Raw genomic sequence first — 27,640 nt, forward strand, 5'->3', positions numbered from 1 at the left:
TTTCCGCGTCCAGTTCTTTACCCTTTGGTCACCCACTGCTTGATCATCAACACAGAATAGCCCCGGTATTCCTATTTTCCCCGCACTGCAGTGGGACCTGGCCCGACAGCCCGCTCCAGGATGGATGACATACCCGGATCTCGTATGCCGAAGGCTTGTAGGACGTGTGCCAAAGCCAAAGTACGATGTGAACCAGAGCCAAACGGAGTCTGTAAGCGGTAAGTGAATAGTCGTTTACTCAAGCTCGATGTGAACTAAGAAATTCGCAGCTGTAAGCGCCTAAAAAAAGAGTGTAATGGCCAGACCCCTGGATCACATCGTCGCACGAAAGCGGCCAAAGAGAATCTGTATGTATTTGGAGTTTCATTCATGGCAGCTCGCTAATTAGCGTGGACAGCGAGGTTTCAGCATTAGAGGCAAAACTTGACCGAATGGTCGAGTTGCTTGCCGCGTCAGAAAAATCCAGGGATGCTCAATCTAATACCAGTCATTCGCCAGAGCATTCTTCAACTTACCCAGACGAGGATAGTGCGTCGCCAGACGGGCAAGATGATGAGGCTTATATGGATGTTTTGAGAAAATCAATCATGCCTTTGTTTCCATTCATTGCCATTCCGGCTCATCTTACTGCAGATCAGCTACGTCGAGAAAAGCCATTTCTCCATCTGAACATCACTATGGTCACTTGTCAACATGCACCACGTCAGCGAGAGATCGCGGAAATGGTCAAGCAGTATGCTGCGGAACACATTGTCTTAAAGGGTGAACACAGCCTAGACCTCCTGCAGGGACTCCTCCTTTATCTGTCTTGGTTTATAACTATTGCTCCTCTCCCGCGCTGGCAATACGAACAATCTGCCAATCCGGAAAATGGCCCCGTTGGTCCCCACATTCAACCGCAGATCAGCGCACAACTCGACGTGTATATGCAATTAGCAATAGCGCAAGTCATCAGTTTGAATTTGAATCAAGGGATAGCGTCTTTAAGGAGCCTTGATCGGCCTCTTTCCTACCTCAGAGCTTTCGACTTCCACCCTCATCTGATTCCCGCACGAACATTGGAGGAGCGCCGGATCTATCTAGGATGTTACTATATCAGTGTGTTGTACGTGTATTCATACCATTTAACTTTTGTCGCCGACATATGATATACATACTGACCGGTTACTCAGGTTGTCCATTTGTGTGAGGGAAATGGAGCCTGTTCGTTTCACGAAATACACCGATGAGTGCTGTGAAGAATTGACGAAAGCGATGGAGTTTCCTACCGATGCATATCTTGTCCAATTGATACGAGTCGTGCATCTCGGTGATAAAGTTCATCGTACAACGCCCATTAAGGAGCTAGGCCCTTCTGCAGTTGTCTCCACTCCACTCGGTTTGATAGTCCGAGGTCACCAGGCAGAGCTCCAGCAACTCAAAACATCTTTCTCTTGCGAATCACCCCAATCAGGTCAGTGCATGGATCTCGCCCCATTGCCTTTTTTTCTATGCTGATTTCCTATGCTCACCCATCGCAAAGGCATCTTATCTCTACATTACCAGACGGTAGAAATCATCATATATCGAATCTGCCTGAGTGAGGATGTCTCCGATACCCAGTACGGAGACTACTCGACAACGCGGTTGGATCTTCTTTTCCGCTGCTTAGAGGCAGTGAAGTCATTTGTCTATGACATCCATTCCCTCCCAGTTGACTTGTTTCCCTTCTTTCCTTTCACGATTTGGTGTCAGTTTGGCCTCACAATGGTCACGCTATCCCGGTTGACTCTTTTCCAGGGTGAAAAGATCGGCTGGGATCGAAATTATGTTCGAAGCACTATTGACATTGAGCAAATAGCCGACATGCTGACTAAGAAGATGAAAGATGCCCTGACTCTTCATTTAGAGAAAAACCTTCATAAACAGGGTGCTTCAGAGCCACCTGAGATTTTTGAGAGACTGATTCCAAGGTTGCAGGTATTCAATGCGGTGCACCGCATGAGGGCAGAGGCTCAGGAGAAAGCCAATATACAAGCACCTCTGGAAACACTAGACTTTAGCTTTATGCTCAACATGCCAGTGGATGTGTTGTTTCCATATGGTCACTACGGCGAAATTCCGGGCGCCTTTGACCCTCCGAGTCTTCCTCCGAGTCTTGATCCGAGCCTTGCTCCGAATCTTGCTCCGAGGTATTTCTGACAGCGCTAAGGTGAACATTGGCCCCCATCGGACCAGGACTCCGTTCCTCCGGATCAACTCTACATCGAATGTATAAATAGTGGGGTATGTACACACCTGGGTTCGTGGGCACTACCTCCAGCTGTTGTATTGGGATCTATTCGAAGAGAAGGGTTTTTACCACTCGAAGCTCACCACATCTTTCTCTTTCTTAGAGTCTATCACGGAATTATGTGCACCAAGCCGAACGCAGAGTGTGCCACGTATCTACCGCACGCAAATTGCACTACCAGCAGACTACCTGCGAGGTCGCCATCGTCGGGTATCTCTGTTCTGATTGTGGGTGGAGGTGTCGCTGGCTTACTGGCTGGTCTCGAGTGCTGGCGCAAAGGGCATGACGTGCGAATTCTCGAAAAAAGTCCCTCGCGACTATTATCAGGTGAATAAATCCCCTTTTTCTGTACAGTTATGAATCACCATCTCGTCTAATCCAGAGTTTGTAGGTGATGGCTTCACGATAGGCACCAGCGCCATCCGCGCACTGCAAAAGTGGCCAGATATGGCTGAGGAAAACGAGCGTATCTCATTCGAGCCATGGATCTCATGGCATAAAATTACTGGGGAGATGATCTCAGGCCCAAAACCGCTCGAATTGAATACCTCCGAGGATACTGCTGGAGACCAGAATAGCCAGCCACCCAAGATATACAGACACAGTCGTCCAAGAATGCACAAGATGTTGTCGGATCAGATTGAGCGAGCCGGTATCACGCTGGAATACAGCAAGCAAGTTGTTGAATACTACGAGAACATGGGTCCTTCCACGGCCGGGGTTTTTCTCGAAAGTGGCGAGCGGCTTGAAGCCGACGTTGTAATCGCCGCTGATGGGATAGGAAGCACGTCTTCTCGTATCACGCTGGGCCATGAGGTTCGCGCCCGTCCTACCGGGTTTTCAATCTACCGAGCGTCCTGTCCCATTGATCCAGCCCTCACAAATCCTGTCTTTGAGGAAAGATTCCCTATCTTAGATAACGACAGACCCTCTGCACAACTATGGATGGGGTTCGTTGCAATCTCCAACTCACCCTTCTAGGGTACAAGACTAATGACATCCTAGTGACAACGTCCACGCGCTCTTCGGAAGAACCCAGGATGAGATCTCATGGTATCTCACCTATCCGGTACATCACAACACAAAGTGCCTGCGACTTCTTGACTCAATTTACTAATCCCAAATTCCAGAACCGAGAAGACAGCACAGAGTCATGGTCAAAGTTGGTAGATCCAGACGCCGTCCTCCAAAACACAGCCACAATCGAAGGATGGCCCGAATACGCAAACCAGTTGATACGGGCAACACCCAGAGACAGGATCCACGACTTCAAACTCATGTGGCGTGAACCTCAGCCCTGCTGGGCTTCGTCTACCGGGCGAATCATTCAGATCGGCGATGCGGCTCACACTTTTCTCCCGTCTTCTGGAAATGGTGCTACGCAGGGGATGGAAGATGCCATTTCGCTGGCAACGTGCTTGCAGATTGCAGGAAAGGAGAATCTATCCTGGGCAACCCGTGTTCATAACAAGCTTAGGTTCGTTAACGACTACGTTCTTAAGAAGATACCGAGCGACTCTTAACATATTATCATGCAGGTTTGAACGTGTCGCCTGTCTGCAACTTTTGGGTGTGCTAAACCATGAGATGCGCCAACGCTCTTCAGATGCCAAAACGTCGCAGGCGAAGCCGGTTGGATTACTTGGTACTTGGATCTGGCAGCATGATCCGGAGCAATACGCGATTGCAAACTATAGCAAGGCCCTCGCTAACCTAGACATTGGGAGCCCATTTGATAACACCAATATTCCCGCTGGCTATGTATATCAACCGTGGACTATTGATGAACTGCTGAAGTCTATGGAGGTGGGTGAAGAGATTGTACTTAAAGGGAATTGGGAATGAGCATCGGTGTCAAGTACCTAGTTCCCCGCCTCGAGTCTCTCCCTGTGTCCAGTGTACTTCCAAGCTTAGGCATGAAACAATAAACATCTCTTCTCATGTTAAAATCCATACTACCTCCTTGTGAAGTAAACGTGTCTTGGTTTTTTTATTGAATGTGCGTAATCATGATTGAACTTGTGAATGCGATTTATTCGAGGAATTGTTTATCGATTTACTCGGTCTTTGTTCCACAGCAAAATGAAACCGGTCAAAGGATATTACTATCAACACTGCTGATAAAATACCATAAGATTCCTACTTCCCTCGATTCAATTCCCCTAGAATACCCCAACTTCACACATATTTCCTCCTAATGTAACTCAAGTCAGTTGTTGATCTATAGCTTCGGCCCGAATCCAGGCCCGAGCTGCTGACATACGTCACACCACGCTTGGACTTCCCATCTCCGCGTTGACAACGCATCCTTTCAGCACGTTCACCACCTCGCTTCTTCCAGAAGCTAAGTGACCCACAAAGCTCGCACAACATCTGGTGCATCCCCTTCACCACACATTTAAGCTACTTCAATCCGCACGCGACCCGACCGCGACCCGACCGTGAACCTTGACACACCCCCTCCAACATGAACATTGCTTAATCGGAGCTCGTGACAGCACTCTCCGTTTGAGCAATGGATTACTCAATTCAGAGGTTGCTCCACGATAAACTATATGATAAAAGGAAGCAAGGAGCCTTAGAGTACGTCGCATGGAATCTCTAAATGGCTTAAATGCGGTGGAGCTAACACGCGACATTCCCGCAGACTCGAGCTAATCGTTCGCGAGGCGGTTTTCAAAGGTGATCATGAAAAAGTAGCGAAGATTGTCGAGCAGCTTTGCCATGACTATGCATACGCCGTACACCAACCTCACGCCCGAAACGGTGGTTTGATTGGCCTGGCGGCCGCTTCGATTGCCCTGGGATACGTGAGTCTCTCAACATAGTGGAATTTCAAAATAGGGTACTGATACCTGGCTCTAGGAAGGAGTAGCACCTTACTTGAAAGAGATCGTGCCGCCCGTCCTGGCGTGCTTCACTGATCCAGATGCGAGGGTCCGATACTATGCATGCGAGAGTATGTACAACATCGCCAAAGTAGCCAAGGGGGAGATTCTACTTTTCTTCAATGATATCTTCGACGCGCTAGCTAAGGTGAGGAAACTACATGCATGCCTACTTATTACAACTAACGTTTCTCTGTATCATAGCTTGCCTCGGACATCGAACTTTCCGTGAAAAATGGTGCCGAGCTTCTCGATCGGTTGGTCAAGGATATCGTTGCGGAGTCCGCTGCTTCATATGTCTCCGTGCTGCAGTTGGCAGAGAAGTCAGCAGACGCTGACCCTTTCGAGGAGGTCGAGCTGCCTACAGCGTTCTCACTTGAAAGGTTTATTCCCTTGCTGAAAGAGCGGATCCATGTGATTGTTCCGTTTACTCGCAACTTTCTAGTCTCCTGGTTGACTCTCTTGGATACTATTCCTGATCTAGAGCTGATTAGTTATTTACCGGAGTTCTTAGAGGGCCTGATCAAGTTCCTGGGTGGACCCGACCAAGATGTCAACGTTGCAACCCAGGGCCTTCTAGAGCGATTTCTTCAGGAGATCAGGAGGATCACCAGACTGAAGAAGGGTATTGAAGAAAGCCGTAAGACTCAAAGTCGCAGACGTTCCGTCGGAAGCGACTCTCTCAGTGTGAGCGCCAAAACCGAGCAAACGGTGGACACCGGCGCGGGAGAAGGAAATCAATATGATATTGCCGTGGATGACGCGGTCTCCGAATCACTTCTCGACGATGATCTCACCCAGACTGAGGGAGACTGGATTCCGGGGCAGGATGTGCAAATTGACTTCCCCAAGATCTTGGAGATTCTTGTCAGCTTTATTGACCCCTCATATGGTAACTTCATTCTTCCGCCATTTCATACCCAAGACTAACAGTATGTCTATAGAGGAAGCAATGCAGGTCGAGGCTTTGCGTTGGATTGACTCCTTCTTCGAGTTCAATCCGGAAGATATTCTTCCGTTTGTTCCAACGCTTCTCACACAGGTGCTCCCGGCCTTGTCTAGTGACGTGGTATCAGTCCGACAAGAAGCCAACCGAGTCAACAAGTCTCTTCTTGAATACATTTATACACTTTCGGATGACACCGACGAAGCAACACAGGCGCAATCGAAGGCTCCTTCCGTCGCACTCAGTAAAGAGAGCACTGAAAGGAAATCTTCGGAGACGAACAATGAGGCTAGAAAATCAGTTCAAGAGTCTTCTGGAGCAACTCCCCGTAGCAGTCTCGTTTCAACCCCATTTCAACCAGCCGACCTTGATTATGCTGCGGCGGTCAATTCTCTCACTCTTCAGTTCCTGAACGAGAATGAAACCACTCGGGTAGCTGCACTTTCTTGGCTCATCATGTTACACCGCAAGACACCCCGCAAAGTGGTTGCGTTCAACGACGGTACCTTCCCAGCTCTATTGAAAACCCTATCGGATCCGGCAGAAGCAGTTGTGACAAAAGATCTGCAACTACTATCACAGATCTCCAGAAACAGTGAAGATAGTTACTTTGCTTCTTTCATGGTGAACTTGTTACAGCTCTTCTCCACCGATAGACATCTGCTTGAGGTGCGCGGAAATCTTATTATCCGACAGCTGTGTCTGAATTTGAGCCCAGAGCGTATCTATCGGACATTGGCGGACTGTCTAGAGAAGGAAGAGGTGTGTTATCCAATCTAGATGTAGCAGATTTGATTGCTTACGTATGTTAGGACATTGAATTCGCCAGCATTATGGTGCAGAACCTTAACAACAACCTTATCACCGCACCCGAACTGGCAGATATGAGGAAACGATTGAGGAATCAGGACTCTCGAGTTTGTTTCAGTGCCATTCTCTTTTTTTGAAGGGAACTAACAGTTTGCCTAGGAGGGCCAAATGTTTTTTGTTGCTCTTTTCCGGTCTTGGTGCCATAATGCCGTTTCCACCTTCTCTCTGTGCCTGCTCGCTCAAGCCTACGAGCAAGCGTACAATCTCCTCCAGATCTTGTAAGCCTCTGATATTCATGTAATTGTGCCATATACTAATATAAGCCTAGTGCCGAACTTGAGATGACTGTCAACATGCTCATCCAGATCGACAAGCTTGTTCAGCTTCTCGAGTCCCCCGTATTCACTTGTTTGTTTTACCTCCTACAGTTCAATCCTGTTCAATCTAATATATCTAGATCTCCGCCTCCAACTCCTCGAGCCCGAAAAATACCCATACCTATACAAATGCCTCTACGGTGTTCTCATGCTCCTCCCCCAGAGCTCCGCCTTTGCTGCCCTCAAGAACCGCTTGAATAGCGTCAGCAACATTGGATTCCTTCACAATGCACCCCGCAGGTATGGACATGAACAGAAACCCCAGCAGGAAAAGTCGATGCTAAATGCTCTTTTCAGTACCACCCAAACCGCCCCTTCCTACGAGCGTCCCACTGGAACCCGTCTCAAAGGCCGCGAAGAAAACAGCATCCGCTGGGTCGAACTGCTGGATAAATTTAAGGCTGTCCAGGAACGCGCTCGTCGCTCACAGGCTCAACAACGTCACTCCGTCGACGCTACTGACTCTCTTCACCCCTCCCTTTCTGCTGCCCTCTCTGCTGCCACTGGTGGCCGTGATAGGTCTGGTCTCCCCGATACCCCGCGGGGTGGCCCTGGAATGATGAGTCCCGGGGCTGGTGGTCTTGGAATCGGTGTAGGACCTGGTATGGGTGCTAATCGTGGTGCACCAGAGCCAAGTCCCAAGGCTGGCTCGTCCTCGTCTATCCTGGGGCACAAACAAAGATCGAGTCTTCCTAACCTGGGAAGTCGGTTGGGTATTGGATCGCGCAAATCCAAGAAAACTTAGTAGCTATACTTTACCAGGTAGTTTTAGCAATTCAATTATTGCTCCTATCAATTCTACTTTCCCTATCTTTTTCCATGTAGTGGTACAAGTTACGTATCACATTTACGAAGACTGCACACAATTCAAATGTAGATCCAGACCAAGCCACAGTTCAATGCTATGGGGCTAAATGACATGCAAAGCTGAATATGGACACCAAAGACCACATGAACCAAGAGAAAAAAGAAAAAGAAGTGTGGTTCACAGGCATGAAGTAAAGACCTCAGATATCCGAAAAGACAGGATCCCAGCTTTTGGTTTCGATCGCTGATTCATGAGTAGAAAACAAAACCAACCCAAAATACCAAATACAAACATTCCAACGGAACAGACATGGCGACTATGCACACAAGGTCGTCAAGATCTTCGCAGGGACATGACGCGAAGAGCAGAGCAGAGCAGAGCGGAAAACGCTAAGCACAATGCTAGAGAAACAATCAAAAAAAAAGCGCCAATACACCCAGGAGAAAGGGAAGGGGGAAAAAGAACGAGTGGAAAAGCGAAGGCCGTCACGCGATCAGATATCATTCATGAAATCAGGACCGCCATCGCGATTCCGAAGGCCCATTTCTCCCGGATGGACGCCAGCTTCCAGTCGATTGTTTCGAGATTGTGCTGGTTGGTGAATTGGCACCGGTGTTGGTGTTGTAGACGTATTCCCCGTCGACGTATTGTGCGCCTGTGGAGAAGGTGCTGCGGTGCTTGCGGCGGGCGTAACGCTGCTCTAGACGGTAAAGCTCGAGCTCTGAAGATAGATGTTAGTTTTGTCATTCGGAGTATGGGGGTATGGTATGCATGTATGCAAGGGTGTTGGGTGGAGCTTGGACCATGGGCACGTACTGGCTTGTAGCTTATCGATGAGACCCATTTTGAATATTTGAATGTGAAGGTGTGACTGATTCGATTGGGAACATGCGAGTGTTCTAGAAAGAATAGGAGCACGAGTCGGCACGGGATGCGATGCTTGAAACGTCACTGGTGATTGGATCCACGGGTCAGTCTCAGGGTCTAGCTCGCAACCATGGGTGTATGGTTGGGTGTATTGTTTTCGGGTTTTTTCCGACTATCGAGTGATGGGACTTCCTCTACATACCTGGAGCTGGTGGTTTGCAGTTTGCAGTATCAGGGGAGGGGAAGAAAAAGCAGAGGGGGCGGCACGAATACAAGCGCCAGGAACTAGTGGGTGCCACAAAACGCTGAGGGGCTGGGCGTTAAGGAGATAAGGATTGGATTGCTGGAATTCGAGGGAATTGTCCGGCGGAAACGACTGGATTGGGGACAAATACCCCGGGTAATTGATAATGAATGAATGGCTTGCCCAAGCGAGTTGAAATGAGTGGATAAACAAAAGAAAGAAAGAGGAACAGGAGAAGGGGAAGAAGACGCGCTAAGAGGCACTAAGTCGGGACTAGAACATAGTTTATAGTGGGGATGACAACGTGGGTTTAGTGGGTTTTGCTTCAATTGGATTGTTCTGCGCTAATTTCCCGAGATTATGGTCGTGTTTCATCTTGATTCCGAGAGGATAAATCTCCATAGATAATCCATAGATAATAACGGCTTTTACTGTACTTTGTACTAGATTCCTCTATATTTATCACGATATCTATGGTTGCTGTGGCGTAATTGGCTCCTCGGTTTCATCCTGCAGTGTGCGCTCTTGCACTGTTACATTCGTTAGCATGCAATAATTTATTTAACCCATTGGTGCGATTTTAATACTGACCATTCCATAATTCCGCATAAACCCCGTCCAGCTCCAGGAGCTCCCGGTGTGATCCCGTCTCCGCGACCTCGCCATCCTTCAGCACCAAAATCTGGTCGCTATCACAGATGGTACGCAGACGGTGCGCCACAAACACACTCGTGCGACTCTTATCCTTCAAAATACTATTGATGTTCTGAAGCAAGGCCTGTTCCGTGTAGGTGTCAAGGGCAGAAGTCTATAAAAAGATTAGTCTAGACCCGACCCGCTGCGAGATGACGCAGCCATGTCTGTGGGGAAAGAAAGGGAGAAACAAAACAACGAAAACAAGAAAACAAAACAATCGATCCACTCACAGCCTCATCAAAGAACAGAAGTTGCGGGTCCTTTAGAATTAATCGAGAAATCGCCAGTCGCTGCTTCTCGCCGCCCGAGATCATCATTCCACGCTCTCCGACCGCAGTCTGGTAGCCTTCGGGCAATCCCTCGATCAGCTGGTGAATTCGGGCACGCTCAGCGGCCGCCTTCACCTCTTCATCCGTTGCATCGATCCGGCCGTAGCGAATGTTGTGCGCGATCGTATCGTTAAAGAGTGGCGTGTCCTGTGGTACGACACCGATCGCCTTCCGGAGGCTCTCGAGTGTCACATCCCGCACATCCTGCCCGTCGATCAGGATCCGGCCCGATTGGGTATCGTAGAAGCGGAACAGGAGGCGGAGGATCGTTGACTTGCCGCAGCCGCTGGGGCCGACGATGGCAAACTTCGATCCGGCCGGGATGGTGAAGCTGGCATTCTTCAGGATCGGGCGGTCGGGGTGGTAGCCGAATGTGACGTTCTCGAAACGAATCTCTCCGCCGCGCTTCAGCTCTAGCGGTTTGGCATTCGGCCGCTCTTGGATCGTCACGTTGACCTTTTGTAGGTTGAACAGCGTCTCCATATCCAGCAGAGACTGGCGCAGTTCGCGGTAGACGGATCCGAGGAAGTTCAGGGGCACGGAGAGTTGGAAGACCAATTGGTTCACCATGACGAGATCACCGACTGACAGGGCACCTGTGGCAACCCCATCGGCTGCCAGGTACATCATAGCTGCCAGGGCTGTCGAGAAGATCATGTTTTGGCCGGAGTTCAGGAGGGCCAAAGAGGTGGTCACTTTAATGGATGAATCCTCGTAGTGCTTCAGAGCCTTATCGTATCGGGCCACCTCGAACTTCTCATTGTTGAAGTACTTCACGGCCTCATAGTTGATAAGCGAGTCGACTGCCACCGTAGCTCCGCGGTTGTCAGCCGCATTGGCCTGACGACGGAACTTGGTACGCCATGCGGTAGTGGTGATGGTGAATGCCGTGTAAGCGACCATAGTGGTGGTAGTGATCGCCGCAAATTTCCAGCCATATTGATAAGTCTGGAAGCGGATCAGCACTGGATCTATAATTCAGTTTTCAAAGTCCTTACCAAGATTCCGCACACCAAAGAAATTTCTAGCGCAGTGGGCACCACGTGGAAGACCATAGAAGTCAACAAGAAGCTGATACCCTTTGTACCGCGATCGATAGCCCGGGTTAGTCCACCAGTCTGACGCGATAGGTGAAAGTTGAGATCGAGCCGCAGAAGATGATCGAATACATTGCGTGCAACTTTGCGAATGGCCTTCTGTGCGACACTCGCAAATACTGCGTTTCGAAGTTCTTGGAAGAGTGTTGCTCCGATTCGAGTTACTCCGTCTGCGAAAGAAGTTAGGTTAGACAAGCTTTCACCCGACATATGTCAGATCCCTTACATGCTATAATCATCGACCCTGCAACTGTATAGGCGGTTCCTCCGAGAGTAGCAAAGTCCACATTCATGGAATCAACAATACTTTTGAAGTAAAAAGGGACCTCGACATTAAGGATCTAAGGTTCGTTAGTACTGCTGATCCAGCATTTCAAACATAACCCTTCAAGTCAGCTAAACCCACCTTTGATCCCACCAACAAAGACAAAGCTGTTCCAACCCGAAGCTTTGTGCCCAAATCATCCTACAAGTATGGTCAGTACTTCCTACTTGTACGTCTCCCGAGAGCATTACCTTAGGCCAGAGGTATTTAGCCATTTCCCGCATAATGGCCCAGTCCGCTTTTCGCTGGTCCTTGTTTGCAATTGCTCCTTCATTAAGCAATTCCTGCTTGGCGAGATCCTTCTTAGGGACCTGGACCTTGGCCTCGGCCTCCAGCTGCGGAACCACAGAGGCATTTGCGATTTCCGGTTGCGAAGGCGGGGTAGTTGCGGCAGCATCGTTCTTGGATATGCTGTCTTTATTGTTTGTAGATTGGTTCCGGAGGATAGGCTTTAAGCTAAACGTGCGTAGTTGTGTGGGAATTGGTCTCGTGCTGGAAAAACGACCGGCGGTGCGCGGATGTGCGTACAGCGCTGGGCGCCAGCACTTCGATCGGACTGCCCTAGGCAGCATGGCTGCTAACAAAGACCTAGCCAGAAAATGTGGTATGCTTCACCAGTTTAGAGGTGTTCAGGGGAGCATAATGAAGCTCGGAGGGGAAGAATGGCGTGCAGCAGCTCCGCGCTTGCGACAGCTCGTGGGGAAACCTTGGGAGTCGCCGGCTTCGGAGAAAAGCGTCGGAATTGGGAATAAGGACCTTTGGAGGGTATAGTATGGGAAACAAACACAAATGGAAAGGAGACCAGATATGAAGTATAATAAAATAAAGTTATCGGATGAAACGTAGTAAAAGAGTCAATGTATGTAGTTCATTGTTACCAAACTGTGTTCGTTCGCTCGGGACCATGATTTCCCGTGTTTCACTGATCTTGAAGCTCCGAAAACTGACGTAAAGTTCTCTCAGTGCCAACCCAGTCCACTCTTTTGGTACAATGAGTCGCGCCCTCCCAAGAGGTGTCCGGACTCTGTCCTGGACTCGAGTCGTTCCTCGAGTCCACCGACAAACAAGATATGTTCAAATTCGCGCCACGCCTTCGGCGGAGCCAACGGTAAACGGGGATCATCTACCCCTCGCCAGCACTCCCAATTCAGCGGAATCACGCGGTATGTAGCCTTATTGAAGGGCGCGAGAACGTGAACTAATGATCAGTTTCATAGATGCGCGATTCGATGTTGTTGGCGCCCCATACTCGCTCCTTTCGGTGTCGCTCTCGGCCTCGCAGAACCTATACACGCGTCGGGGAACTTTGGTGGGATTAAGCGGCAAGGCAGACAATGTATGATTTGAATATCCAGGCTTAATGGTGTGAGGATGGATTGTTGACGTTTCTTTCGTTCGCAGGTGGTTTCAACTTTGAGCGTTCTGGAACCCTTCCGCAGGGCGGCTATCGGAGTGCCCTTCCTCTATCAAAAGGTGCGGCGCATACTTTCTGATCGGGGATCATCCCTTGAAAGTGGCTGACTGACCTTTTGGCAGGTTTCTTCAGCAAGCCCGGTTACTGCGCTCATTTCCACTCGCTCTCCGACGACTTCCTTCAGTGTTGTGAATCTCAATGGCTCTGTGGATTGGATGGTGGCTCAGCGGAACGCTTTGCTGGCATGGACGGGCCGGTCTCTGTCCATTAAGCCGACCATCAATACCAACTTGGTTTGTAGTGATCCGGGCCTGTTACAGATTCTGGCTAACTTGCATAGGGCTTGACTCACTGGGGTAGCTCCGAGGTGACTGGAAGAGGTTTGATTGCCTTGGTTGGCAACGGTCAGGTATACTCCGTCGAATTGAAGGACGGCGAGCAGTATATCGCTCACCCTAGGTATGTTATTCTACTTTCGTGTACATTATGGTTGCTCATTTTTTCTTTCACAGTAACGTGTTGGCTTACACCATGTCTTCGAACCCGCCTCGGCCATATCGCTTCAAGTCTACCACGCTCAGCTTCCAGGTCCCTGGCTTGAAGACATTGCCCAGATTATTGCAAAACAATGAATTCATCAAGAATGTGACCAATGCCAAGGCCTGGAAGTCTACTATGCGCTTCTTCCATAAGCTACGAACCTGGTCTCGCATGACCATCTGGGGTGATAGGGTAAGATGATGAATCCTTGATCCTGAGCTTGGAGTCCTCGCTAATTTCAATTCTTCATCAGCTCTTTATGCAATTTGACGGCCCTGCGACTGTCCTCGTGCAATCGCGCGGTCCCCGCCTGAACGATGTTCTGTCCGCTCAGGAAGTAAACGAGATTGCAGGCACCCCTCGAGGACTCACCTATACTCCTCAGCAGTTGGAAGCTGAGAAGGTGACCGTGCCTCATCTTACCCGCTCCGTTGAGACCCTGGACCAGGATATCAAGGTAATCAGCCAAAGCATCGCACAGATTCGCTCCGATGGCAAGGTTGAAGTGGAGGAAGTCATTAGCACGAAGAAAGTGGAAAAGCTATGAAATTGGTTGGTCTCGCATTTGTTTTATGGGCTTAGAGTGGTTTTGCAATGGCATATTGTACAGTATCGCAGGAATCTCAAATCATGGCTATCTGCCGTCCAAATATTCCAGGGTCTAGGCCAGTCTTTTGGCTTAGTTCCATGTCGATCAGTGTTGAGATTCATTTAGACTCAGCTTGAACTGAGTTCATAAGACATTAGCAATCCTTTCCAACCATACAGGTCAGCTAAGTATCACCGTGCTACTTACGCAGGTACCTTGTTAGCCCTCGGTACTATTCAGCAAGTCACTCTAACTCTATTGATTCATTTCATTCATTTCATTCATGTATAAGTGCATAAGCAGTGGGTCATGGTACTAGAGACTGATTTGACACTTAGGACTACTTCTACACGGCATCGGTACTGTGATCGGTAATCAGTGATTAATGATCAACATCCATGCAACACCATGGAACAGCCAATCCCTGTTATCCACCAAACTCCGCATCACACCCGGCTATTATTTCTGATTCCCTTCATCAGATAAACAGGTGCGATTTCGGCTCATCCCGTCGAGAAAGTGGGTTACGAGGTACAGACCCCTAAAAGCCTAAAAGGAAAAGGGGCGGTGGAGCCGAAATTGTTCGGCAGGAGACCCAAGCTCAAGCCCTACCCCCGTGTATACATGGATGGCCTAATTGCCAAGCGTCTATTCGGGGTTAAGCGGAGCTTATTACTCCAAACTAGCAGATCGCGGACATTCGCTGGACGCGATGCCGAGCGTGCATTAACCGACGGTCCTATTTTTTTTTCTTACCTTTGTTCTTCTTACATCTGTCACTGCTTTCGCTTTCGGGCTTTCTTGTAGGACAAGACAAGCTTCTTTCCCTTTAAAGCTTCTTTTCACGCATGTAAGGGATTGGCGGTGCTGCTTCTTTTAGAGTTTAATCTCCGATTTGCGGCTTTGAAATCAATCCAGGTAAGTCGATTCAGCAGCCATCCCCTAGTGGATGCGGTTGTTCTGAGGTTCTTGGCGATCTTTCTATACTGTGCTTTTGGGATTGATCGTATATAAGCATGCTCGCTAACTCGCTAAATTGTACAGACTTCAGACTCTCGGAGTTAAGAGTCGGTATATTTCCTATTTGCGACAGCGACAAGATGGCGGTCGATCAAGAGCACGATGTGCCTTCCACCCACAGCACTATAATCAATACCCCGCCGTCCGATGTCTCCATAAGCGATCATATTCACGACATTGAAAAGGGCAAAGTAGAGGATAAGAATGAGGTGGCACAGGACGTGAGCGCAAAAGGCATCCCAGAGAAATCCGATGCGCCTCCTGCAGGACCTCCTGGTCCAGGTCCACCTCCCGATGGAGGACTACAAGCTTGGATGACAGTGTTGGGAGGGTTCTGTGGCCTATTCGTTAGTTTTGGATGGATCAACTGTGAGTTTCGCTGTATATCCGGGTTATACATCTGTTGACAACGTGATAGGCATCGGTGTTTTCCAAACATACTATGAAAGCAACCAGCTTAGCGGCATGTCACCCAGCACAGTAGCCTGGATCACCTCCCTGGAGACATTCGTAATGTTCTTTGCTGTTTGTAATCCTCAGATCCAAAGCAACAGAACACATGAATTAACCCTGACAGGGCCCGATTTTCGGTCTACTCTTCGATAACTTTGGTCCAAGATGGATCTTGCTCGGCGGCACCTTTCTCCACGTCTTCGGCCTCATGATGACCTCGCTTTCAACCGAATACTACCAGTTTATCCTCGCACAGGGTATCTGCAGCCCACTAGGCGCAAGTGCTATTTTCAACGCTTGCGTGAACTCCGTCAGCACATGGTTCGGGAAACGGCGCGCATTTGCGCTGGGAGTCATGGCTTCAGGATCGAGTTTGGGCGGAGTGATCTTCCCTATTATGGTGACGCATCTGATTCCCGAGGTCGATTTCCCCTGGGCCATGAGAATCTGTGCATTCCTCATTCTGTTCATGTTGGGTATTGCCAACTTGACGTTGAAATCAAGATTGCCGCATCACAGAAAACCGGTCAATCTTATGGTCTTTGTGCACCCGCTCAAGGATATCAAATTTGTCATGACCGTTGCTGGTAGCTTCTGTTTCTTCTGGGGCATGTTCTTGCCGTTCACTTTTGTCATCACTCAAGCTGAGCGGTATGGAATGTCATCCAACATGTCGCAGTACCTTATTCCGATCTTGAATGCGTTCAGGTAAGTTTGATTCTCTGACGGGGTGATTCATTAGCTGATGAATTTGTATAGTATCTTCGGTCGTACCGTTCCAGGATATCTGGCAGATCGCCTGGGCCGATTCAACGTGATGATCGTCTTCAGTTACCTATCTGGTATTCTGGTCTTGGCCTTATGGCTTCCGTCTCGCGGGAATGCACCTGCAATTGTTTTCAGCGCCCTGTATGGCTTCAGCTCCGGTGCATTTGTGTCACTTGCCCCAGCACTCATTGCCCAGATCTCGGATTTGCGAGAGGTCGGAGTACGCAACGGTACTTGCTTCTCGATCATTTCGTTCGCGGCTCTTACCGGTACACCTATCGGCGGTGCATTGGTTCCGGATGTACTGACCGGCTCCTACACGAAGCTGCAAATATTCGCTGGTGTAGTCATGTTAGCTGGCGCAACGTTGTTTGTGGTTGCCAGGATCATCGTTGGCGGGACCAAGCTGAATAAGGTGTAATGAGGGCAGTTGACGTGGTAAAATACAGCAAGGATAATGGATATAATAGAAGAGGGCCCGAAGTATACGATATTGAATAATGGATTACGCATATAGATACAAATGACACTGCATTGGCTTATCATAACGTCTGAAACAGAATGTATTGAAACAGGCTCAGCTGAGCCAAAAAAAAAAAAAAAAAAAGAACATGACTGCAAAGCTGCCGTAACTTTGAAAGTAGCGACCAAAACGCCCCAGCGCCGTCGCTGAAGGAAGATGCATATAAGAAGAAGAAAAAATAGTAGAAAGCTCCGAGTATATGCCCAAAGCCGCAATAATGCAATCATTAAACCAGGACTCCGTTTCGCATGTTCTCAACGGTTCGAACGCCAACACCTTTCAGAGTGCTCAGCTGGGCTAAGCTCTCCACCTGAAACATGGGTTGGTCTGATACCATATCATCATTTGAGACCTGGTCCATCTCACAGAGGCAGTCGACAAGAGCCTCTGCCTTTTTCGCACCGACCCCCTTCAGAAGTTTGATCTGGCTCACATCCCGCGAATTGATAATCGACAAAAGGTGCATAGTGCGAGGGGACAGAGAGCCATCCTCATATTCGTCAAGGTCATGAATTTCATTTTCACTCTGGCGAACGCTCTTGGATGTAGCACGCTTCTTGTGCCGAGGGATGTTTTCTTCGTCGCTTGAGAACCCATCATTCTCCACCTCGTTCAAATAGTCATCATCAACTGCCTCGGTCTGCCGCTTTCCAAGAATAGTAAGGGTGGACTCGCTCTTCAACGACAGCATACTTCCAAACTTTTCCTTGGGAGGAGAAGCGGGAATGGAAGTCTGTCTTGAGGGCTTATCTTGCATGCGCTTCTTCAAAGCAGCAATCTTGGCGACCAGCTTATTGTTATGTGGGAAGTGTGGAAGCGCTAGCTGGTACATCCTCAAAGCAGAGCTGTCTTCCCCACGCGCCTGGTGTTGCTTGGCCATAAGCAAGTAAGAGAGGCCCTCTGCTCGATCATCCTCGGTACCTTCAATCCGCTGCTCAAGAAGCTCCAGACGACGCTGAAGCTGGTCATTCAGTTCACGGACTTGAATCTGCCTTGACAATTCGCCCTCGGCCCGAACAGCAAGAAGCTCCTCGACCTTCTTTTCAACCATTTCCTCAATTCTAGCAGCAGAGAGGTCCGCATAGCTGGAGATAGGGTTGTTCGCTGCAACAGGCTGGCGAGGTGGTTTCAGAGAGCGCATGGCAGGTGTCTCAGATGCCAGAGAGGGTCTTTTGGGGATTTCTGATTTCCGAATCTGAGTCACAGGCTTAGGCCGATCAGAAAAGACACTGAAAGCCTTAATAGGCTTGCCCTCGTCCTTCGCAGCCGGGTCCTTTGCAGCAGGAGCGGGCATGTTCACGTTGACGGAAGCAACGAGCGGCCGCAGGGGCTGCCGGGAGCTCGCCATTGATGGTCGTGGAGCCGGTCTGGCAGGCCCTTTGAATATCGGGTCATTTTCGATTTCCCGTACCTCGATCTTCCTTGTGCGGTTGGCTACATTCAAGGAGCTAATGGTGTCCAAGTGATACGACCGGATTGGTGCCAGGTTTAGAATCATCACGGTCAGTCCGTTGTTTTGGCCTAGGGATAGAATTCGCGTCATTTTGGATTCGCGGTATGGGATGCGATGCTGCTTCTTGGTGATAGCCTCGACACATTGCGCGAGAACAAATAGGCTCTTGTTGATACTGGCTGACTCGACCATGCGTTCCTTGTCATTTTCAGTACGTCGATTGTCTTCCGAACCCGCAAGGTCAATCGCAGATATTGTGCTGACTCGAGTCTGGTCGGCGGAGCAAATTGTCACCTTCACGCCAAGGATTGCGTGGGAACGAGACGAATGCGCGTTCAACTGGATCCTTTGTCAGTCTAAATCCGCCTGTTTATCGAGATCATGCGTACCTTGGTCGCCGAAGTGGAGCGGTTGTTGTTCGCCTGATCATATAGCACTTCAAATTCCTTTAAACTGGTGCACGTCTTCTCGGTAAGGCCGCACACCACTGTCTTGCCCCCGTTGTCGCGAAGAGGAAGGCCTGCCAATGTACGCTTCTCGGGTGGCTCAAACAAATCATAGACCTTGTCGTTGTAGATTTCATAGTAGCTAAGTGCAACCTGAACTGTGGTCTCACCATTGCTATCCTTCTCGATTTTCCGGTTTCGTCGGTAGATGCCGCTAAGGAGTCGGGGGATGACACCACGGTCTGCAAGGCTTTTACCGCCACGCATCGTGTGCGTCTTTCCAGTTCCAGTCACGCCGTATGCGAAGAGCGTCACATCGAATCCATTGAAAAGGTGCTTGATCGTGGGCGCAACTATCATCCTGCCATCAGTACGGACGATTTCCTCAAATGGCGGTGACCTTCAATCCCCCCTTAAGCCACTTACCCTCGGCATCGAATAGTTCCTGCTGAGCCACATCGGCATCATACACCGCATTAAACTGGAAGGTGTATTCTTCACCCTCATTCTTGGGGTTTGGGATCCGTACCACGTTATCCCGGTCCCTCAATGCAGCCAATTTGCGGTCGCCGTTGGCTGACTGCTTGAGGTCCACGGGCGCGGATGATGCTCCAGTGCGAAGAATAATATCCAATTCCCGTTCGGCCTTCAGAAGGGGTCGGACTCGGGCGACGACTCGAACGCTCATGTTGCTGGATCAACGCATGCACGTTGCTCGAAGTTGCGGGTATCGGGACGAAATGCTGCAGGCTGGCTTCCGATGCGTGGAGCGAACAAAAACAAATGCAACGTAAATATATAATTCAATCCTCCACAGAAAATAAAACGAAAAGGAAAAGAAAGAGAAAACTACCTAAATACCTACCTACCGTGAGGGGACGCAAAGACTGAGAAGATTGAACAGTGTGGAGTTCGTGAGGTGAAGAGACACCGCGTTTGTTTAGTGTTGGCCGGGCAACGTGTTCGACACTATTATTTGATCACACACATTCTTGTCTTCTAGGGTGATGACCACCGAGAGAAGCAAATTGGCCTCTCCTAAAATATACAATGGATGATGACCTCGGATGACCTTGAAAAAGTCTTTTTAATTTTGAGGATCATGAAAGTGCACAGGCCGCTGGGCAGTCAAGTAGTCGGTTCCCGAGTCAATACGGGAATATATATAACCTGTGACACTTGCACACCAGTCATTTTACTACTGTACTTATATCTACAAGTTGGAAAAGCAAGACCCAGAGCATGTACTTGAATATATAACTTTCCATAAATAGACGCCTCATGACATTACGTTAGTTCTAAGTGTAGGCAGGTGTAGAAACCCAAGTATAAGTCTCCTACTGTAAGCTCCGCCGTCTCGTGATTGGCTGAACAGCCGCAACGTAAAGGCCACCGTACACCACCAACTCCATCACCGCTTCTCCGTGTTCGATTCCCCTCGTGTCTTCGTCTCGGTAAGCCTCTCCCTTCCGGTGGATAATTGAAGCTGTTTTGGTTCGCGGATAATTCTTCTGCTCTGCATAGTGATCCATGCTCAAAATCTAACTGTGGGGTTCTAGGTAGCGAAGCTGTCACCCGCATCCCCTCCCCCGTATCAACTGAACCAAGACCCGGACCTCATTCCCTATTCCTCTTCCCTGCTCTCCATTCACATCAAGGAATTTAATTCCGATACAAACGATCTCCGCCGACCTTAATGGCAGCTCCACAAGGGGGTTACCCTCCCCAGGAAGGGTACGCCCAGCCGGGCTATGGCTCCCCGGATCCTACGCAGCAGCAGGAGTCGCCAGTCCCCCAGCAAGCACCACAAGCCGCTGGCGGAAAGAAGAAGCGAGCATACGCTGGCCAGGCTTTTGAGTTTGGCGCGGGTGCCAATGCTGCACTCGGAGGACAGCCTGTCGCCGGAGGCGCCTACGATGCCTATCCCCAGCAACCCCAAACCATGGGATACCAGCAACCGACATACGGCGCCGACCCAACCCAGATGCAACAACCCGTAGCACCTGCCCCAGATGTTGCGCAAATGACCAGCCAATTCGGTGGAATGGGCATGGCCGAGCCGCACCACATGCCCCCGCCTCAGCAGCCCGCGGTTCAGCCTCAGCGCAACGTTCAACTGAACCAGCTCTACCCCACGGACCTCATCTCGCAACCTTTCAATGTCGCAGAATTAGACTACCCCCCGCCTCCTATTATTCTGCCCCCCGGGGTACGTCTTCATCCCTCCTACTTGATCCTGGAGATACTAATAATACACAGACCAGTGTTTACCCATCCCCCACGGCCAACTGCCCCACAAAATATATGCGGTCGACCTTGAATGCCGTTCCGACAAATAATTCCCTCCTTAAGAAGTCCAAGCTACCATTCGCTTTGGTTATTCAGCCCTATGGCGCACTTCACGACGCCGAGGACCCCATTCCTGTGATCCCCGACCAGGTCATCTCACGATGCAGACGCTGCCGCTCTTATATTAACCCCTTCGTCACTTTCCTCGACCATGGCCACCGCTGGCGTTGTAACATGTGCAACCTGACCAATGATGTACCGCAAGCATTTGATTGGGACTCGACCCTGCAGAAGCCCGCTGACCGTTCGTTGCGTGCCGACCTGAACCACAGCATGGTCGAATTCGTTGCTCCCCAAGAATACATGGTCCGCCCCCCTCAGCCGCTCGTTTACCTGTTCTTGCTCGATGTCAGCTACTCTTCTGTGGCCAGTGGTCTCCTGGCTACTAGTGCACGCTGTATCAAGGAGAGTCTTGATCGTATTCCCAACGCAGACCGAAGAACCCGCCTTGGTTTCATCGCGGTCGACTCCAGTCTGCACTATTTCAGTATCCCCCGAGATGGCACCGAGAGCTCTGAAGCCCGTATGCTGGTTGTCAGTGACCTCGATGAGCCCTTCCTGCCCATTCCTACTGATCTTTTGGTGACGCTGAGCGAATGCCGGGAGAATGTGGAGTCTTTCCTCGACAAGCTGCAGGAGATGTTCCAGAACACCCAGAACAACAGCTGCGCTATGGGATCGGCTCTGCGGGCTGGTTACCAGCTGATCTCCCCCGTGGGTGGTAAGGTCACCGTCTTGAGCGCATCGCTGCCCAACATTGGTCACGGTGCTCTCACCATGCGTGAGGACAAGAAGGTACTCGGTACCAGCAAGGAATCGAGTCTTCTGCAGACCGGCAACTCTTTCTACAAGAGCTTCGCTGTCGAATGCTCCAAGGCTCAAGTGTCTGTGGACATGTTCCTCTTCTCATCCCAGTACCAGGATGTGGCCTCTTTGAGCAACTTGCCTCGTTACACTGGCGGTCAGACATACTTCTACCCCGGGTGGAACGCTGCACGCAAAGAGGATGCTATTAAGTTTGCTCGTGAGTTTTCTGACCACTTGTCATCCGAGATCGGTTTGGAGGCTGTTCTCCGTGTTCGTGCCACTACCGGCCTGCGCATGAGTACCTTCTACGGAAACTTCTTCAACCGCAGTTCCGACCTCTGTGCTTTCCCGGCCTTCCCCCGTGACCAGGCCTACGTTGTTGAGGTGGCTATCGATGAGACTGTGACAAAGCCGGTGGTTTGCCTGCAAGCTGCCGTTCTCCACACCACCTGCAATGGCGAGCGTCGGATTCGTGTCCTCACGCTGGCACTCCCGACCACTCAGAACCTGGCCGACATCTACGCTTCTGCTGATCAGCAAGCTGTGGCAACCTTCTTCAGCCACAAAGCTGTGGAGCGTACTTTGAGCAGTGGCCTCGAGCCGGCTCGTGAAGCTCTACAGGCCAAGGTTATTGAGCTCTTGACCACCTACCGCAAAGAGCTTGCTGGTGGTAGCGTGAGCGGCGGTGGTCTCCAGTTCCCTGCCAATCTGCGCGGTCTGCCCGTCTTGTTCCTCGCTATGATCAAGAATGTGAGTATTAATAACACCCCTATCTATGTCTATGATACTAATTGTGCCCCGATGTAGCTTGGTCTTCGCAAGTCTGCCCAGATCCCGACGGATATGCGTTCTGCCGCATTGTGTCTCTTGTCGACTCTGCCCCTGCCGCTTCTTATCCAATACATCTATCCGAAGATGTACTCGCTCCATGACATGCCCGACGCCGCGGGTCTGCCGGACCCTCAGACCGGAGAGATCATTCTTCCTCCTACGATCAACCTGTCCTCCCAGCGTCTCGCCTCGTACGGTCTGTACCTGATTGACGACGGACAGACACAGTTCCTGTGGGTCGGCCGCGATGCGGTGCCCCAACTCATCGAGGATGTGTTTGGTGTGGCCGACCGCACTCAGTTGCGCGTGGGCAAGCAGATTCTGCCCGAGATTGAAAACGAGTTCAGCCAGCGTATGCGCGCTGTAGTGGAGAAGAGTCGGGACCACCGGTCCAAGGGTGCTGGCAGCATTATTGTGCCTCACCTGTACGTGGTGCGCGAGGATGGAGAGCCCGGTCTCCGTCTCTGGGCCCAGACGATGTTGGTGGAGGATCGGGCTGACCAGAGTGTGAGCTTGGATCAGTGGATGACCACTCTCCGGGAGAAGGTATGAGGTTCTCTGAGTTGATCATTCTGCGATTCTCCTTGACTTCATATACTGATTCTATATGTCTCGTATAGGTTGTGCAGTAAATGCCAGTCCCATGTAGAGTTTCTTCTTATTTCTCATGAATCCCACGTTTCCTTATCCCCTTCCCACTTTTTTCTTTTTTTTACACTACGATCTGTGATGCTCGGTTTGCCTGTACCATTAGGGGCTCGGAATCTCTGTTCAATGGCGGGCACATTTATGTTTGGAATCTTAGTAGACTACGCGTATAGGACAACTGGAGTCCTTTGCCAAATTTCTTTTCTTTTTGTGACACCGAGAGAGACCCAGTTATCGTTTCAGAAAATGCTAAGGTTTATTTCCTGTATTTGTTTCGTGTTCACCATGAAAATTAGTCGCCCACCGATCTACAGGCCAATGGAATAGCGTGTTTGGGGGTGAAACCTGGGCGGAATACGCGGCGCCCCAATCAGAAACGCCGAGTGGAGCTGTGATTGTGATCAGGTTCCGACAGTAGCGTGTGTGCAAGTGAAGGAGGAGGATTTGGCGCTGGTGGCTGCACATGTGGTTTAGTCTCAGTCGTTTGATCCTAGCTACAGGTATGTCGTATGTGGGAGGTTGGTGTTTTGATAGTTGATAGTGGAGAGAAGAGGAGATTAATGGGAAACGGAGCCAAGGTTCCAAAGGGTTCTAGTTCTACTGTATAATAACATTCCCTTCAACTAAAACCAAACCTCTGGAATTAAACATGATAGATCAAACCACTAAGATGATCTGAAAGATTTATAGTTTTTAATTCGGCCCCTTAAAACTCATATATAAATAGTGTGTATTTCTTCTCCTATTGAGCTTGCCCCACCATCATTGACGGCCCGTGAGTCCCGCTGATTCCTCTGTTCCTCCTCTCCCCACCTTCCATGAAACTCCCTTCTTCCCTCCCTCATCAATCCTGGCAGCTCTGTAAGTAATCTATGAATCTTCCTGAATCTTTCCCGAGTCGGGTGGTGTGATCGGGTAACTTCAAGAACCCCGCCTCGGCACGGCTGCACGGCTGCACTGCGTTGTCGCAAGCGTAACTAACACCTACTCAGAAACCTCCCGAAACATTCATTTGGTGATTCACCAGCTCCCGATACCTTCTACCCCTTATTCGCATTTATCTACTGTCGACATATCCGTACACGTCTCGCCGAAGTTCTCAGCTACGTACGGACCCATCTCAACCAGCGTCCAGGAGAGATTGTGCGAAACTCCAGACCAAACACCCGGCAGCGCAAGGGCTAGGACTCGCAGTCACACCCCCAGCACAAACAGAAAGAGTAAGCTTGTTTCCCGATTTGATTTTTTTTGGGTGTTCTATGAGATGTGGCGTTTATCACCTTTTGGTGACTATTTGTCAACAAACCCGCGCTAGCTGTTCCCGAGTGGATAAACTCCTCAATACTCGGGTTTGGACCAGTCCTCCAATTTTCGGAATTGGCGCTTGCTTAGACTTCGTCTCTCCGAGCTCGGTCTCTCCAAGCATGGATCAGCAGCTCCGCGATTCACTCTGGCTTCCCCGCATCTGCATTCCGAGCTAACGAGGATCAGTTCCGACATGGGTCAGCAGAACCCCCCATCCGGCGGGTCGCGGAAGATCTCTTTCAATGTGTCCGACCAATATGAGATTCAGGATGTCATCGGAGAGGGTGCTTACGGTGTGGTCTGGTGAGTGGTGCCGGGTCCAGTTGAGGCCAATTAAGCTTATAATGTGTAGCTCCGCCATCCACAAACCGTCCAGCCAGAAGGTTGCCATCAAAAAGATTACTCCGTTCGACCATTCCATGTTTTGTCTGCGCACATTGCGTGAGATGAAGCTGTTGCGGTACTTTAACCACGAGAATATCATCTCCATTCTGGATATTCAAAGGCCTCGTAATTACGAGGCCTTTAGCGAAGTGTACCTGATTCAGGTATGCGAAGTGGATCTGGATCTTGAGAAACCAGTACCTGATCAACTAACCCCTCGCAGGAGCTGATGGAAACCGACATGCACCGAGTCATTCGTACACAAGAGCTATCGGACGATCATTGCCAATACTTCATTTACCAGACCCTGCGTGCGCTCAAGGCCATGCACTCCGCCAATGTTCTCCACCGTGACTTGAAACCCTCCAACCTTCTGTTGAATGCCAATTGCGATTTGAAAGTGTGCGACTTTGGTCTGGCGCGATCGGCCGCATCCACCGACGACAACTCGGGTTTCATGACGGAATATGTCGCCACTCGTTGGTACCGTGCACCGGAGATCATGTTGACATTCAAGGAATACACCAAGGCCATTGACGTCTGGAGTGTGGGCTGTATCTTGGCCGAGATGCTGAGCGGGAAGCCTCTCTTCCCTGGAAAGGATTGTACGTTACAACCGCGTGTTGTCGCAAACTATCATACTAACAATTGTGCCTAGATCACCACCAGTTGACCCTTATCTTGGATGTCCTGGGTACGCCCACCATGGAAGACTACTACGGTATTAAGTCACGACGAGCCCGCGAGTACATCCGCTCCCTCCCATTTAAGAAGAAGATTCCCTTCCGTGCTCTCTTCCCTAAGAGCAACGACATGGCCTTGGATCTGCTCGAGAAACTATTGGCCTTCAACCCGGCTAAGCGTATTTCGGTCGAGGACGCCCTGCGCCACCCATACCTCGAGCCATACCACGACCCTGATGACGAGCCGACCGCACCTCCAATTCCCGAAGGATTCTTTGATTTCGACAAGAACAAGGACACACTGAGCAAAGAACAGCTGAAGAGTACGTAGTCCCCACATGCATTTCCTCTGATATGTTGACTAACTTGTGCAGTTCTGATCTACGAGGAGATTATGCGGTAAATTGAGAAAGGTCTACATTTGTTTATCGAGCATGCAACGTCATTCAACCCTGGAATGGGAATTCTTGTGATTAGAAGCACAGCACTTGAAAATACGCAAAAATCTATGTGGTTTGTCCAATTGCACTTCTAGGTCCCGTATACAACTATATATACTATACACCAAACCACGAGACTGAAATCGCCGTAGCAAGATCCAGATCATGCACTCTTGCGCAACTCCATAAACCTCCTAATCCCCTCAACAACCCCCCTCAGGACTAGGTTTCTCTGCACAAACATCCGCCTCAAACCCAAAAGTATTATGCAAATAGTCCCTCGTCGTAGGCCCAATAGTAGCCACAAAAACACCCCTACCCTCATTCCCATCACGCTTGAATGGACCCAATCCCAAGACCCTCAACATAGCCTCACACCCGGACGGCGAAAAAACCACAACCCAAGGCTCGATCTGCTTATCTTTCTGTGCAATAGCCACAGCACTCTCAAAATCCTTCTCAAAAGACTCCATCTCCCCTGTCTCGTAAACCACAATTTCGTGCACGGGGATACGGTCTTGGACTGGTAATAAGTCCGACATAAGTGTTTTGGGAATGATATCGCGGCGTTGTTCGCCGACTAGGAATAGGAGGCCGGGCTTGGCTTCATTGGGGGATAGGGATTCGGGTGTTGATGGATGCAGGGCGTTATAGTGTTCCAGCATCAGGTGTGCAAGCTTCTCGCCCGTTCCTGCATCTGCGCCGTAGATCTTTGCGGATGGGATATGCTTGTCTCGGAGGGTTGTCAGGGTTCGGGCTGTGGCTGGGCCGACTGTGTAAAGAACCAAGGGCGTGGATGGGAGGGGGACTGCATGCGCAAAGTACGTAGTTAGTATCTTCTATGAAGCCGTGTTGTGGCTGTGGTTGTATGGATTGGGTCAGAATGCAACTTACGGCCATCTTGCTCAATCATCTCCGCGAATCCCTCCACTGCGCGCTGGCTGGTGAAGATCATGCCGCCGTATTTCTTGGATTGAGCTTTGGAATCATTGTTGATATTGGTATTGGCATTGGCATTGGCATCATTCAGCTCGAATGCGCCGGATGCGAACAGGTCCCGCACTTGAGCTAGGTTCTTGGAATTGAAGCGGTGTTCTAGGACGGGGATGAAGGAGGGATTGTAGCCCTGTGCGTTGAGGAAATAGTCGTAGCCATCGTGGGGCGATGATCTCGTTTTGAGGAGGAATATGGGGGTTTGTGAAGGCATTTTGTGGTTGGAGGGAAGTTGTCAAGTGGGATCGATTTTCTATGTTATCGCGATTGCGGGGCGGAGTTGGGGTAGACCAGTTATCCACCAGTTATTAGTACAGCTACACTACGGGTAGACT

General features: G+C 50.0%; 10 protein-coding genes across 10 annotated transcripts; 6 read left to right on the forward strand and 4 right to left on the reverse strand.

The window, feature by feature from the left end:
* Positions 1-120: 120 nt before the first annotated feature.
* N7503_001924 (uncharacterized protein) lies at positions 121-4,117 on the forward strand (the record flags this gene model as incomplete). Its single annotated transcript, XM_057061471.1, has 9 exons — positions 121-218; positions 270-347; positions 398-1,105; positions 1,173-1,453; positions 1,523-2,171; positions 2,689-3,222; positions 3,278-3,341; positions 3,403-3,749; positions 3,811-4,117. 9 exons carry the CDS (start codon positions 121-123, stop codon positions 4,115-4,117), a joined length of 3,066 nt encoding a protein of 1,021 aa, XP_056925433.1.
* A 670-nt stretch (positions 4,118-4,787) lies between these two features.
* On the forward strand, positions 4,788-8,038 carry N7503_001925 (VAC14 family protein; the record flags this gene model as incomplete). The annotated part of the gene is made up of 10 exons (XM_057061472.1): positions 4,788-4,855; positions 4,920-5,082; positions 5,138-5,308; positions 5,365-6,052; positions 6,105-6,868; positions 6,919-7,023; positions 7,076-7,194; positions 7,245-7,324; positions 7,374-7,533; positions 7,591-8,038. The coding sequence occupies 10 exons, from the start codon at positions 4,788-4,790 to the stop codon at positions 8,036-8,038; spliced, it is 2,766 nt and encodes a 921-aa protein (XP_056925434.1).
* Positions 8,039-8,613: 575 nt separating this feature from the next.
* N7503_001926 (uncharacterized protein) lies at positions 8,614-8,945 on the reverse strand (the record flags this gene model as incomplete). The annotated part of the gene is made up of 2 exons (XM_057061473.1): positions 8,614-8,822; positions 8,918-8,945. The coding sequence occupies 2 exons, from the start codon at positions 8,943-8,945 to the stop codon at positions 8,614-8,616; spliced, it is 237 nt and encodes a 78-aa protein (XP_056925435.1).
* Positions 8,946-9,683: 738 nt separating this feature from the next.
* On the reverse strand, positions 9,684-12,231 carry atm1 (ATP-binding cassette Fe/S cluster precursor transporter ATM1; the record flags this gene model as incomplete). The annotated part of the gene is made up of 7 exons (XM_057061474.1): positions 9,684-9,742; positions 9,804-10,020; positions 10,139-11,185; positions 11,236-11,504; positions 11,561-11,675; positions 11,741-11,800; positions 11,851-12,231. The coding sequence occupies 7 exons, from the start codon at positions 12,229-12,231 to the stop codon at positions 9,684-9,686; spliced, it is 2,148 nt and encodes a 715-aa protein (XP_056925436.1).
* Positions 12,232-12,598: 367 nt separating this feature from the next.
* On the forward strand, positions 12,599-14,229 carry N7503_001928 (AIM24 family protein). Its single transcript, XM_057061475.1, has 7 exons — positions 12,599-12,822; positions 12,877-12,995; positions 13,061-13,132; positions 13,196-13,366; positions 13,414-13,532; positions 13,586-13,805; positions 13,867-14,229. Exons 1-7 carry the CDS (start codon positions 12,651-12,653, stop codon positions 14,158-14,160), a joined length of 1,167 nt encoding a protein of 388 aa, XP_056925437.1. The 5' UTR covers positions 12,599-12,650; the 3' UTR covers positions 14,161-14,229.
* Positions 14,230-15,302: 1,073 nt separating this feature from the next.
* Positions 15,303-16,864, forward strand: N7503_001929 (MCT family MFS transporter; the record flags this gene model as incomplete). The annotated part of the gene is made up of 4 exons (XM_057061476.1): positions 15,303-15,591; positions 15,641-15,747; positions 15,800-16,383; positions 16,435-16,864. 4 exons carry the CDS (start codon positions 15,303-15,305, stop codon positions 16,862-16,864), a joined length of 1,410 nt encoding a protein of 469 aa, XP_056925438.1.
* A 328-nt stretch (positions 16,865-17,192) lies between these two features.
* On the reverse strand, positions 17,193-19,679 carry N7503_001930 (kinesin family protein; the record flags this gene model as incomplete). Its single annotated transcript, XM_057061477.1, has 3 exons — positions 19,292-19,679; positions 18,809-19,218; positions 17,193-18,758 (listed from the first exon to the last, which is right to left on the reverse strand). Exons 1-3 carry the CDS (start codon positions 19,551-19,553, stop codon positions 17,193-17,195), a joined length of 2,238 nt encoding a protein of 745 aa, XP_056925439.1. The 5' UTR covers positions 19,554-19,679.
* Positions 19,680-20,561: 882 nt separating this feature from the next.
* On the forward strand, positions 20,562-23,484 carry N7503_001931 (COPII subunit SEC24; the record flags this gene model as incomplete). The annotated part of the gene is made up of 4 exons (XM_057061478.1): positions 20,562-21,074; positions 21,125-22,771; positions 22,829-23,398; positions 23,473-23,484. 4 exons carry the CDS (start codon positions 20,562-20,564, stop codon positions 23,482-23,484), a joined length of 2,742 nt encoding a protein of 913 aa, XP_056925440.1.
* A 779-nt stretch (positions 23,485-24,263) lies between these two features.
* On the forward strand, positions 24,264-26,397 carry N7503_001932 (mitogen-activated protein kinase). The gene is made up of 7 exons (XM_057061479.1): positions 24,264-24,361; positions 24,493-24,720; positions 24,992-25,108; positions 25,158-25,353; positions 25,413-25,794; positions 25,848-26,195; positions 26,247-26,397. The coding sequence occupies exons 3-7, from the start codon at positions 24,999-25,001 to the stop codon at positions 26,273-26,275; spliced, it is 1,065 nt and encodes a 354-aa protein (XP_056925441.1). The 5' UTR covers positions 24,264-24,361; positions 24,493-24,720; positions 24,992-24,998; the 3' UTR covers positions 26,276-26,397.
* Positions 26,398-26,515: 118 nt separating this feature from the next.
* Positions 26,516-27,519, reverse strand: N7503_001933 (uroporphyrinogen-III synthase HEM4; the record flags this gene model as incomplete). The annotated part of the gene is made up of 2 exons (XM_057061480.1): positions 26,516-27,120; positions 27,207-27,519. 2 exons carry the CDS (start codon positions 27,517-27,519, stop codon positions 26,516-26,518), a joined length of 918 nt encoding a protein of 305 aa, XP_056925442.1.
* Between the last annotated feature and the right edge of the window lie 121 nt (positions 27,520-27,640).

The sequence above is a fragment of the Penicillium pulvis genome (assembly GCF_028828015.1).
Source record: "Penicillium pulvis strain IBT 33274 chromosome Unknown contig_12_segment0_segment0, whole genome shotgun sequence".
Lineage (NCBI taxonomy): Eukaryota > Fungi > Ascomycota > Eurotiomycetes > Eurotiales > Aspergillaceae > Penicillium > Penicillium pulvis.